This window comes from Prionailurus viverrinus, chromosome A1, assembly GCF_022837055.1.
Source record: "Prionailurus viverrinus isolate Anna chromosome A1, UM_Priviv_1.0, whole genome shotgun sequence".
In the NCBI taxonomy this organism is placed as follows: Eukaryota; Metazoa; Chordata; class Mammalia; order Carnivora; family Felidae; genus Prionailurus; species Prionailurus viverrinus.
The window spans coordinates 117,190,889-117,204,064 of NC_062561.1; the positions used below are offsets into that span (position 1 = coordinate 117,190,889).

Sequence of the window (13,176 nt, forward strand, 5' to 3'; positions counted from 1 at the left end):
AGTCCATTTTCTAAGAATTGGTATAATGATATTAATAAAAAGGGACTCAGGATACTTCAAGGATTTCAAATTTATAGACGTTTTTAAAATCATCATGAATGTTTGCATGTCTCAGATTTAAAAAGTTTGTGTTACAGAAGCGTTTAGATACCAGTCCATAACCTACATTATTCTTTGAAATATTCTACAATATTTCAGTCTTGGGTGCTCAGGCTCAATGTTAATATTATTATTAGAGATCCAGTCATTTGTGGGCTCTTAATGTAAAAAGACCAACTTAGATTCAGCTCTTTGGTTTTTTGAAATTACAAATTAGCTGCTGAGGCGTTATAAGAAAGATATAGATATGAGTCTAGTATTGACTTGGATATATTTAGAAAACCAGTCTTTTTTCCAGAGTCAAAGAGCCAAATTTGAGTCTAATGTGCACTATTCTGAAAAACAAATTAGAAATTGCAACTGACATAGAATGGTGTAAGAGGCTCTGTTGCCTCGTAGTATTTTCCTTCCAGTGAGAAAACCGTCTTTCATAACCCAGCCTTCCTTTTTGTTTATTACAAACTGACCTATGGTGTTTAAATCTGGAAGTTTATGGATATGGTGTGACCTTAATTTTCATTTCAGGTATGCTTTTATTTACTTGTCTTTTCAGGAAAACAACTATTATATCATCCTTCCTTCTTTCCTTCCTTCCTTCCTTCCTTCCTTCCTTCCTTCCTCCCCTCCCTCCCTCCCTCTCTTCCTTCCTTCCTTTCTTTTTCTCTTTCTTTCTTTCTTTCTTTCTTTCTTTCTTTCTTTCTTTCTTTCTTTCTTTCTTTCTTTCTTTCTATGTTATTCACTTTTGAGAAAGAGACAGAGACAAAATCCAAAGCAGGCTCCAGGCTCTGAGCTGTCAGTACAGAGCCTGATGTGGGGCTCAAACCCACGAACCGTGGGATCATGACCTGAGCTGAAGCCGGACGCTTAACTGACTGAACCACCCAAGCACCCCTATATCATCTTTCAAGTAAATATATAAGCCTACATAAGATCAACTGTGGTCCAAATGTTCTCTAGGATTTTTTTTTCTTAATTTTTTATTTTTTTCTATAAATAGATATTTGTTTTCACTTTTTGTTTGGAGGAAACTAAAAGATTTTCAAAGGCCACACACAGGGTGAAAGAAGAACTCATTGCCAGTGCTCAGGCAATCAGTGTAGAAAGCATTTATCTTTGACTTGACTGGCACTGACATGTGAATTCCGAATGCCTTAGCCAGTTTGACTTCAGAACTCTCATATTCTCATGTTTGAGCTCTTTTCATTCCACATGCTGCCTCCCAGAAGATGTACAGATTATGAAATTCTAGAAAAAAGAAAAAAATCAAGGATATCTGCTATCTAGTTTGGTAGAAAACAAGGTTTGGGAACCTTAATTATTTAGATCTAAAACATCAAAATTATTTATTGCTAATAAAAAAATAATCATTTTTTTAGAAAGCAAGCATTAATCCTGGACCTTCCCTCTGGGGTCCAGGATTGGTAAGCCTGGCTATATATATGTACATATACATATACATATATTATGTATTTATTTACTTTTTTTATTTATTTCTGAGAGACTGAGAGAGACAGAGCATGAGCAGGGAAGGGCAGAGAGAGAGGGAGACACAGAATCCGAAGCAGGCTCCAAGCTCAGAGCTGTCAGCACAGAGCCGAGTGCAGGGCTGGAACCCACGAACTGTGAGATCATGACCTGAGCAGAAGTCGGACGCTTAACCGACTGAGCCACCCAGGCGCCCCAGCTTGGCCTTATATCTTAACTGCCTGTATGGCTTCTTTTGTTTCTCTTCTTTCATGGATATAGTTTACTCTCCTGGTTGTTTCACAGGTAAGAAATAGTAATACTGAAGAAAATAGAGAAGGATGTGGAGAAATTGGAAACCTCAAATGTTGCCAGTGGAAATTCAAAGTAACATAGCAACTTGAAAAAAACAGTTTTTGACAATTCCTCATAAAGTTACACAAGGGTACCATACAATCCAGTAATTCCACTCTTAGGTCTCCCCAACAGAAAACCTATATCTACACAAAAAAACTGGTACACAAATGTTCATAGCAGCATAATAACCCAAAAGTGGAAATTGCCCACAGTCCATCAACTGATAAATATGAAACAAAATGTAGTGTATTGATATAATGGGATTATTAGTCAGCAGTAAAAAGAAATGAAGTACTGATGCATGCTACAGCATTGATGAACATTGAATACCTGATGCTAAGTGAAAGAAAGGCAGTCTCAAAAAGATCACATACTGTATAATTCTATTTATATGAAATTTCCAGAATAGGTAAATCTACTGTGGTTGCTTAGAGGTGGGGATATGGAGTAAAGGACGATGGGGAGTTACAGGTAATGGGTGCAGAGTTTCTTTTAGGGAAGACAAAACTGTTCTAAAATTGATTGCAGTGATGGTTGTACAACTCTGTGAATCTGCTAAAAGCCTTTGAACCATATACTTTAAATGGATGAAGAACTGCTTGAGAGAAGTTTGACAGTTTTTCATGTTGATTTTAACTATTTTTTTTCCTGAAATGAGTACGTATAATCCTTTTGCACACACCTGTTCCCTTTCCCCGATGCATTCTCTAGAAACAGCAGTGGCATTTGAGAAGACTGCTGAATTCAGATTTACACAAACTAGATAGAAACTTTGATATAGTTTGCAACTGTTGATTTTTTGTATCAAATGGAATATTTATCTTTAATAGTATGCTTTTCCTCATTAGGAAGGAAACATTGGTAGATTGTGTTATTCATCTTCCATAGGAGACAACTGTATTTATGTAGATGAACAGCTATACTTTTAGATTTTCCACAAAAGGAAAAGCAGAAATTACTGATGGGGACCACTCAGTCACAGCATGCTCTCATTGCATGTCCCCTCTAGTGAAAGCTTTGAGATTTATCCAGAACATTATTCCAGGTGATTGCCTTTTTTTTTTTTTTAATGTTTATTTATTTTGAGAGAGTGAATGAGCAGGGGAGGGGCAGAGAGGGAGAGAGAGAGAAAATCCCAAGCAGGCTCTGCACTAACAGCGCAGAGTCCAACACAAGGGCTCAACCTCACAACTTTGAGATCATGACTTGAGCAGAAATCAAGAACCCAACACTTAACCAACTGAGCCACCCAGGAGCCCCCAGGTGATTGCCATTCTCTTTTTTTTTTTTTTTCCAATGTTTATTTATTTATTTTGAGAGAGAGCGCTCAAGCAGGGGAGAGGCAGAGAGAGAGGGAAAGAGAGAATCCCCAGAGGGTTCGCTCTCGCTCTCTCTCTCTCTCTCTCTCTCTGTGTGCCTCCTCCCCACCCCCTGCTGCTCCTGTGCACTCTCAAAACAACAACAAAAACATTGCATTCTTCTATATTTAGTGCTGTTTAGTGATATTCTTCTGGACTGCAAGAAAAAAATGGGTTTGGGCCATAATACAGTGTCACATAAATGGATTATTTTGCTGTGATCTACAAAAGTAAACTGTATGCTTTCTTCTTTTTTAAAAAGGAATTAAGTAAAGTTAGGGCTTTCCATGTTCAAGCCTTGGCTGATTTGATGTCTGGACCTGTTTTATTTCAGGCTTACCATCCATTGACCCATCCGGCAGCTCCCCATCTTCCTCTTCTGCTCCCCTGACGAGTTTTTCCGGCATACCAGGAACTCGGGTTTTCCTGCAAGGGCCTGCTCCTGTTGGGACTCCAAGTTTCAACAGACAACATTTTTCTCCCCATCCTTGGACAAGCGCCTCAAACTCATGTAGGAATCCTGGAGAAACTCTTCTCAAAGAGTCTTGAATAAGTTATTAACCATTTGTCTCAGGGAACTCTGCATAGTAACTTCAGTAAACTAAAGTTTAGTAAACTAAAGTCAATGGTATGATGGTATGCAGATACCAAAGGTTTGTACTGCAGTCATGTCAAAAATTATCAGTCATTTGTGGGATAAAAAACTGGAGAAGGGTCAAGAATCAAGAGAAGAAGTACTACAAGTAGTTTTATAAAAGGAAGGACCCTTCGAGGATAGTATTGCAAAATAATTTCTTAAGTCTGCAAAGAAGTCAATTCATGTATCTATTCAGTTTGGTATGATTTCTTAGTTTATTTTTATATTTTAGAAACCATATGATAGTGCCATTTATAAGGGACAGTATTCCTTTATTCTTAGTTATTGCAACATTCAGAACAGATGAAGTTCTAATGGTACTTGAACAGGATTCAATTTTTTAATGAGCATCATGACATAGTCAATGAGTATTGGCCCTTTTGACAAGGAAAATTACCACCATGACCTGAGAATCCCAGTAAGAAACCAAGTCATGAATTGAATCCAAGATATTTGCTAACATTAACCTTTCTTCCTTACGGAGGAAAAAGGGTTGTGGAAAGACGCAAAAGAAAACAGCCAAGTATAGAGGGCCACCAGCTTTTTTCCAGACAATATGCTAGTTACTATACAAACATTGCCACATTTGAGTTAGTTTAAAATTATGTTTTACATAATCGTACAATATATGTTTTGAGAAGATTATTTAGAACTACAATAAGAATTACTCCTATTCCTATTCTAGGCCTTCCTTCTAGCTTTTTCATCAATCTGGAAAAAAAATTTTAGACTATTTGTTTATACTCACTATACACAGAAGTAACAAAATATTCATACAACTTACATATTTGCATTTGAATGATCTTATAAAATGAAATTTTTCTTTACAGAACCCGTGTTGTGATCTTTCCAACAAGGTTTCTCATATTCTTATAATTAGTTTTTAATGTAATAAAACAATAGAGAAATATTTTGCCACCAGGTGACTCTCCTATTCCATCTGTTTCTTCGGGATCATCTTCACCTCTTTCAGCCACCTCTGCCCCACCTACATTGGGCCAACCAAAAGGAGGCAGTGCCAGTCAAGATCGAAAGATACCTCCCCCCATTGGAACAGAGAGACTAGCCCGGATTCGGCAAGGAGGGTCTGTTGCACAAGCCCCTGTGGGGACCAGTTTTGTCGCTCCTGTTGGACACAGTGGAATCTGGTCATTTGGTGTCAACGCTATGTCAGGTATAGTTACCTTGCCCTCTGTCTGGAGGGATAGCTCAAGTAAGTTGTGGGATTTTGCCCTGATAACTTAGTTCCTTAAAACAAAACAGCTTAGTTCCTACACTTAATGATCAGTAGGGGTGTATATACCTTTGAAGAATTCAGTTTCAGAGTTTGGAATGTTAGCTTCCTTTATACATAATAATATAATATGTATAATAATAATAAGTATAGATTAGACATAAAAGATTCAATGCATATTTCCTTTCCCTCTTAAGCTTTCCAATATAGAATGGGATAATCATTTGAGTTCTTCTAGAGAGCATTTACTCTTTTGAAGGACTAGGTAGAGTATTTGGGGTATTCAAAGGACTTCACCCAGTTTTCCAGGAACTGGTTTTTTTTGGCTTGCAAAGATTGTCATGAACATGCACTGAGCTTCTCATAGGAAAGAGTTCGATAAAATTTAGTGTGAAAAAAAGATTAGTAATATTTTGTCATTTTAGCCAAATAAATATCAAACCCTGTCCTCAATTCTTCTTTCCAGAAGGCTTATCAGGTTGGTCACAGTCTGTGATAGGAAACCATCCAATGCATCAACAGTTGTCAGACCCAAGCACATTCTCCCAGCATCAACCAATGGAGAGAGATGATTCTGGAATGGTAGCCCCCTCTAACATTTTTCATCAACCTATGGCAAGCAGTTTTCTGGATTTTTCTAAAGTGAGTCAACAAACATCATTGTAACGTGTTTAACACTTTGCCAGCCAATGTTAAGGAATAGTTTATACTGAAATAATTCTCCCTTTGGGTGTAATGAGTTTGTTTCCATGACTTAGCCAGATCTTTTGCCCAATTTCAAAAGTAAGTTATGTTGGCTACAGTAGTTTGTCCTCAAACTATGCTGAGGATGCTTCCCTCCTCTCAAAAAACCTGAGACATTTAGACTTCTCAGCTTTGGGTTTTGCTGCCACAGCTTTGAGAGAGGCCTCTGCCCCTCTACAAAGTTGGCTGTGAGCTCCCCAATGCCCTGTTGTCTGCTATCAGAATTTTCTGACTGCCCTAAAGCCAGACTGTGGCTGTAGGCAACCAAGTAGGGTTTCCCTCTTCTTCTTAGCACAAGCTCATTGGTGAAACTAAAATACGGAAAAGTTGAGGGTATTATCTGTGTTCATCAAAGTTGGGAAATTGCCTGATGATTTGCTGTTGGATTTCATTGGTTGGGTTTTTTTCTTATTGTTGAAAAGTGTTGCTATTTCAGGTTATCACTTTTGATTTCTCAATACCATATGATGCTGTATTTAAAGGATCCTCTGTAGTTCTGTGGAGGAAGGGAAATTAGAAAGAACTAAGCTGGTATTAATGGAATCATCCTTTATAATCACTTCAGGATTAAACCTTTCTTTCTGCTATCATAGGGTCTGCCAATTTCCATGTATGGAGGCACCATAATACCCTCTCATCCTCAGCTTGCTGATGTTCCCGGAGGACCCTTGTTTAATGGACTTCACAACCCAGATCCTGCTTGGAACCCTATGATAAAAGTTATTCAAAATTCAACTGAATGCACTGATGCCCAGCAGGTAAAATGGACTTAAAGGTCTTTTATTTTGACATGTCATTCTTTTAATTCTTTGGGTATTACAAATTCTAAATATCAAAATGACATCCGACCACCTTCATCTGAATTAAGATTTTTGATATCTATATGATGCTACTAAACATTTTATCTCATGTATGTGTATTCTTCCTAGGCACAAACAGTGAATTGCCATTGCATTTATATATTCATTTTGTAAATGTCTAAAGATTCCTAATTAGAAATTCCAATTTTTCCTCCCCCTTTTCAGATTTGGCCTGGCACGTGGGCTCCTCATATTGGAAACATGCATCTCAAATATGTCAACTAAGTTAGAAGGTCTTACTCTTTAGCCTTGTTTGAGAAACCTATGACCTTGGAAGAACCCTGGGGATTTTTTTTTTTTTTTAATGTGCCTAACTAAGAAATTCTCTCTGAGGCTTAGCAATGGAAATTTGATTGCCCATTGTATAAGAACAAAGTGATTTCCTATCCACCTGATTATGTTCTCTGGTTAGTTTAGCCATTTTGAACTTAGTGCTTTGGCTAAACATACTGAATGCTACTTGTATGCAGAAGAGAATTAGATGATTACATGTTTCAACCTTTTAGGGTGGTAAATACATGTACAATTGTTTACATACTTAAAAGGAAAAAGTTGAGTAAATTTCTTGTCATATAGTGGCTCTACTTAATGTAGCCTGTATTAATGTGAAATATTTACCAGAATATTCAATAAAAAGATGAACAGTGTTTAGAAGTGGGGTGTGATCCTTTCAGTGGTCATGCAGGTATTACCCAATCCACAATCCTATTGAACCAAGTTGTTAATACTCTACTTCTAACAGGCATCTCACATTTTATGCTTGGAGATCATTTTTAGACTGCCTTGAAAAAGCATTTTGAAGATTAGTTAACTACCTGTTCTGTGTTAAACATTCCTTGTTTTCTCGTTCTCTTCCCTATCATTTTGTAAGTGGGAAAGTTTTAAGCCCCTGCAATGTGTCTTACCTGACTTTAGCAGATAGGCCTTTGCGAAGTTTAGCTCTTTATGGATCACAAGTGTCAATAAGAACAATAGGACTGCAATCAGGTGACACTGAACAAACGTAGGGACACCCAAATCATCAACTTCAGGTTCCTTTTGTGCTTCCTGATTTTTATCTAAAGATTATTTTGTTATAGTGTTTTATGTTTTATTTGGGTTGGGACATAGGAGTGGGTGGGAATACCTCCTGTAATGCTGTTGTATTGTTGAATCAGCAGAGTAATGTTTATAAATATGTAACTAATTCTGGACTTAGTTCCACAGCCCCAAGTATGAAGAGCCAATATGTTTAACAAGCTAAACACAGGAACACTAGAATGGATTGCTTTGGCCAAACTATAGGCTATGCCAAGAATCTGATGCAATAGAGAAGGAAAAACAAGCCTCTGAAAAGAACAGTCATCAACTTATTCACGTTTTAATATAGTAGAGTGTCCTGGTCTTATGGATAGGCAATCCAGAAAACAAAACAAAACAAAAAAACGTAAGGCCAATAGAGAAGTCAAAACATGTGTCAAGGCAAAGAAGAATGTGTAAAAAATTAAATTAAAATAACTAGCAGCAGAACATTACAAGCAGCACTTTTCAACTTTCATACCAACAGGAGTTCTTAATCTTACCTCCCTGGCTCCTAAAGCCACCACTAAATGGGACACACCAAGTTCTGTGTTAGACATACCTGATTCTTTCGTTTTCCCTATCATCTTACATATGAGTCTTTAAGCTCATTTCTTATTTTCTATTTTGAATGGATTTGAAAAGTATCACACATGTTGAAGTTACTGCTTTTTTAGTGCTTGATAACCAAATCAAGTATTTTCAAGAGATGCCTTTACCTTGAGGGTGACAAAAGACCCCTTGGGTCACCTGTACACCTTGCTCTTTGTATTTACCACTAACAACAACAACAAAAATCACCTAATAGTAAAATGAATGAAACTACTCTTGGTGAAACATATACTAGTGACAGATAATATTAAGTAAATTATTCAGTGGGACAAAAATGTTTTTCCTATCTTAACAATCTACAATGCATTTGAATTATCTGGGAGAGCCCTTAACCCTGTCTTCTGCACCTTGAGTATAACAGGATAAGAAATTTTATCTCAGGTCAGGAACTATAATCCATGAGTAGAGGGGACAATTATGAGAAACCCCTAGGAGGATTAGGAAGAAACAGGAGCTGTGCAGTTGGTAGTAGTTACTCAGGATACCCTCCTCCCTGCCCTCCTACCAGCACTGTGTTCTTTTCTATTTGGATCCCTCCTCCCCAACCCATTTTGCCTGCTATAATCTCTTCTTCCTCTGTCTTGCCTCTTCCTGGCATTACTTTACTGCTATTTTACCAACCTGAACCTTGGATTAAACCTAGCTCAGGTAAGAATTTAATTACTTTCAAAATATACAAGGGATCTGGGGGGAGGCAGCATGGGTGCAGTGGAATAAGAGAGGCCTAAATTCTGTTTTCATTTCTGCCGCTTGAAGCTCTATGACCTTAGGCAAGTCCTTTTTCATTTCTGGGCTTCACTTTCCTCATCTAAAAATAAAATTGAACGTAAATGAACTCAAAAGTGTCTCTCAGTGCTAACACTTCTTTTTCTTGTGAAATGGATATATGGTATGGGAATACTGGAAACGAATAGAATGTTTACATTACTGAGGTTTGAGAGCCACTACCACTGGTTCTCACATGGAATCAGAAGCCTGCTATTGTGGGGAACAGTACTGATTTTGAGATTTTAACAGAGGCAGAAGAAAACCTTGCACATTCATAGTGAGACTTCAAATCATTAAGAAATGTCCTGCTGAGGCATAGATCAAACCCCATCAGAATGAGAATAACAGCTCTTTCAAGGAATAAAACTATATCATCAAGGTTTCTGGACCCACTTATTGCAAGTAGTATTTAATGTAATAAAATTCGACCACCAATAAAATCATTGATGTTTTAAGACCCTTTAAACCTATTGTGGCTACAGTGTGCTGACTTGCCCTTTTATAGGCCAGTCTGCTTCCTTCAGTCCCTGCTCTCAAAGGGGAAATCCTATCACCTCAGCTAACCAGAACGAAGAAGAGAGTTGGACAGCCAATGGTGGCCTCTCCCAACCAGAGGTAAGAAATCTCAGGACTCAGAACTACAATTTTCATCTGTTCTTGTAGGTTCTGGCCAAATCCTCCTCTCATCCTCAAAGCTTCTAGAAGGGGAAAGGCTAGTCATATTATAGTTTCAAGCCAAACCAAAAGGAATAGTTAGTAAACCTGGTTCTGTCCCACTGTTTAAGACCTTTGGACCACACTATAAACCCAGGAAGTGGCAAATAAGCCTGTAGGAAAACAGCTTCTGAACATGTTGTTCTCTAACCAGTCCTAGATCTCTTCTACCAAGAAGTGTTGCTGGTTGTGACGTCTTCCCAGTGGACCCTGTCCTGGGGTGAGGGGCTCTGATAACACTGTTTTCTGTTCATCCTTAAACATTTGTCACCATTTGCCATCGGGCAGATTCTTCACCTTTACTTTCTCCTGTAGCAAATAAATGAGGGAAAGATGGTTTTAAGTACCCAGACTTATATGTATTAAGACCACTTCCAATAAAGAACAGAAGGCTGGGCTCCAAGACCAGATTTGGAAAACAGGATCATGAGTCTTACCATCAGATTGCCAACCTATTTTGTGATTATGTTTTACCTCCTGTTTTATCCTCATGGTATTGGTATAAGTCCAAAGTACTTTGTCTGGTAGCAGGGACCTGATACTCCCTTATAGGCTTAATCACATCTTGGAGCCTGGGCGCAGGGCTTTTTTCTTGTTAGTTTTATTTTTTTGTTTTGTTTTGGGTTTTTTGTTGTTTTTTTTTTTTTTTTGTTCTTTTAATGTTTATTTATTCTTGAGACAGAGACAGAGCATGAACAGGGGAGGGGCAGAGAAAGAGGGAGACACAGAATCCGAAACAGGCTCCAGGCTCTAGGCTCTGAGCTGTCAGCACAGAGCCCGACGCGGGGCTCAAACCCACAAACTGTGAGATCATGACCTGAGCTGAAGTCAGATGCCCAACTGACTGAGCCACCCAGGCACCCCTGCTTGTTAGTTTTAAACTCCCATATTCTAATGGGAAGTCAGTGTTGAGACTCTGCATGCATGATATATCTGACTTTCTCTCTCAAGCCAACAACCTGTCTCTAGTTCCCCAGCCCTTAAAGCACACAGCACCTCAAAATTAAGCTCCTAGCAGTAGTATTACAGTAGTATTAGCTGTTGCTATTGCTTTGTAGTAGAAATTAACAGAAGGGTGACCTCACTTCCACACTGATCCTTCTTGAAAACATTTTACACTTCTCTTCTAGGTCTCCTCCTTGCACTGGTCTTTCTCAGTCTCTTTTGGTGAATCCCCTTCCTCTACTACCCCTTAAATAAATGTTGTTGATGGGCTCAGGCCTCTTTGTAGGCTGTATCTTCTGTCCAGGTGATCTTATCCCACACTCTTGGATTTCACTCCACCCAGATGTGAATCACTAGCCCAGATTTCTCCCCCTGAGCCTCAGACCCATGTATCTAGCTCCTTACTGTGCTGTTCCAGCTCAGCATTCCACACAGAATATGCATTCCCCAATGTAAGATAGGCATCTCATGTTTTCCCTGTTATACTACCAAGGCTCTCAAGTCAGAAGATTGGTAATTATCCTAGCTTAGCTCCCTCACCCTCACTCCATCCTTAATCAATCATCTTATCTTCCCCCCTCCTGTCCATTTCTCTCCATCCTTACAGCCACTGCTCTTCTGCCCACTCCATTTCACTAGGCTAGAATCTTCACCTTCAGTCTCACTGTCCTCCAGCCCATCCCTCTCTCCCCCAACCAGACTTACCTCACTCAACTTAGAAGCTGAGTTTTGATAGACGGCTTCCCACAATCTGCTCCCAGGCCTTACCCTCCGGCACTGTCAAGACACTTCTTTTAGGCATACACCACTTTGTAAGAAACTCGAAAACAATTTGGAAACAATAAAATATACATATTCTTGCTACCTGAAGTGTTACTCTAAGGACCTACAGACCTAAGGGACCGCATCACCTGGAATCTTATTAAAAACCCAGAATCTTAGGTGCACATTAAAATTTGAGAAGCACTGAGTTATTAAAATACAACTTAAAAAAATGTTTGATGTTTATTTATATTTGAGAGAGACAGAGACAGAGCACAAGCAGGGGAGAGGCAGAGAGAGAGGGAGACAACCTGAAGCAGGCTTCAGGCTCTAAGCTGTTAGCACAGAGCCCAACGAGGGGCTCAAACTCAGGAACCTTGAGATCATGACCTGAGCTGAAGTCCGATGCTTAACTGACTGTGCCACCCAGCCAGCAGCCAACCCTAAAATACAACTTTTTTTTAATGAGTGTAAAAATCAGAGCTAAGGGAAAATCAGATGAAGCCAGAACTGAAGTAACATTAATACTGACATATGCAGGAAGTCCTGTGGTCCATACTTAATGGGGTAGGTGGTAATGCTGATTTTGAGGAAGTCAGAAGAGAAGTGGATCAAATCAAGATTTTCTGTGGTGTTTATTTAATTTTGAGAGTGTGTGTGCTAGCAGGAGAGGGGCAGACAGAATTCAAAGCAGGCTCCACATTATTAGCACAGAGCCCAATGTGGGGCTGCAACTCACTAACCATGAGATCATGACCTGAGCGAAAGTCAGACGCTCAACCAACTGAGGTGCCCCAAATCAAGATTTTTAGTATATGTAGGTACTAGGCTTAGTACTTACTCTTCCACCACCTCTCTCCCGCCTCCTTTCATATCACTGTGCCTACATCAAAAAATCTTCTAAGGCCAGCCTCTCTGATCTTCCTTTCTAGAGGGCTAAAGACAAAGCTCTTCTCACCAGCCCCCTGCCCTTTTTTAGTTTCCTGAGGTTAGCTGTGGCAGCGAGATGAAAGGACAGGCCTCTGACAGTTACACATCCTTTAATCAGTCGAGGTATCACTTCTTCCAAAAAGCCCACTCTCCCTCCCTGACCTTTCCCTTCTTGCTGTGCACCAGACCATGGGGCCACTTTTGACCCTATATACCGTAGTTGACTGATGGGAGGCAGTGACCAGCTGTGAAGGACACAGGCTCTGGAATCAGATACGCTCAGGTCTGAAACCCAGCTCCCCCTCCCACAAGATAGGACTCGGAACCAGGGACTTAACCACCCTGGGCTTTAGTTTCCTCACCTGTAAAATGTGGCTAATAATAGTGCTTTACTGTCTAAAACTGTTGAGAGGAATGGATGAATTAACACATGGCAGTAATGTGTGCCATACCTTACTGGTCCCGGCGCCCAGCTCAAACCGTAAATAGTAAACAGCTGAGTGGCTGCAGCAGCGTCAGGCCCGCCAATGATGCGCTGGGAGGAAATGAAGGCTTGTGCCTGGGGTTTGAGGCTCTCCAGCTTTCTCCGCGTCGGGTTTGCGCTCTCCCGGGTGGGGCGGGACCCTCGGATTG

At 39.6% G+C, this 13,176-nt stretch overlaps 1 protein-coding gene and 1 long non-coding RNA gene across 5 annotated transcripts in view; one reads left to right on the forward strand and one right to left on the reverse strand.

The window, feature by feature from the left end:
* Positions 1–7,400, forward strand: part of ANKHD1 (ankyrin repeat and KH domain containing 1) — a 132,944-nt gene extending 125,544 nt beyond the window's left edge. For 2 of the 4 annotated variants that reach the window (XM_047860556.1, XM_047860581.1), the window contains 5 exons: positions 3,613–3,789; positions 4,838–5,089; positions 5,616–5,791; positions 6,487–6,651; positions 6,919–7,400. In XM_047860556.1, the coding sequence (XP_047716512.1) occupies positions 3,613–3,789; positions 4,838–5,089; positions 5,616–5,791; positions 6,487–6,651; positions 6,919–6,978 (830 nt within the window). In that variant the 3' untranslated portion in view covers positions 6,979–7,400. The remainder of the gene's footprint in view (positions 1–3,612; positions 3,790–4,837; positions 5,090–5,615; positions 5,792–6,486; positions 6,652–6,918) is intronic. The other 2 variants (XM_047860564.1, XM_047860573.1) reach the window with 2 other exon arrangements.
* A 2,692-nt stretch (positions 7,401–10,092) lies between these two features.
* LOC125166713 (uncharacterized) lies at positions 10,093–13,174 on the reverse strand. Its single transcript, XR_007152510.1, has 3 exons — positions 12,996–13,174; positions 11,557–11,628; positions 10,093–10,215 (listed from the first exon to the last, which is right to left on the reverse strand). It is a non-coding gene; the product is annotated as an uncharacterized LOC125166713 (long non-coding RNA).
* Between the last annotated feature and the right edge of the window lie 2 nt (positions 13,175–13,176).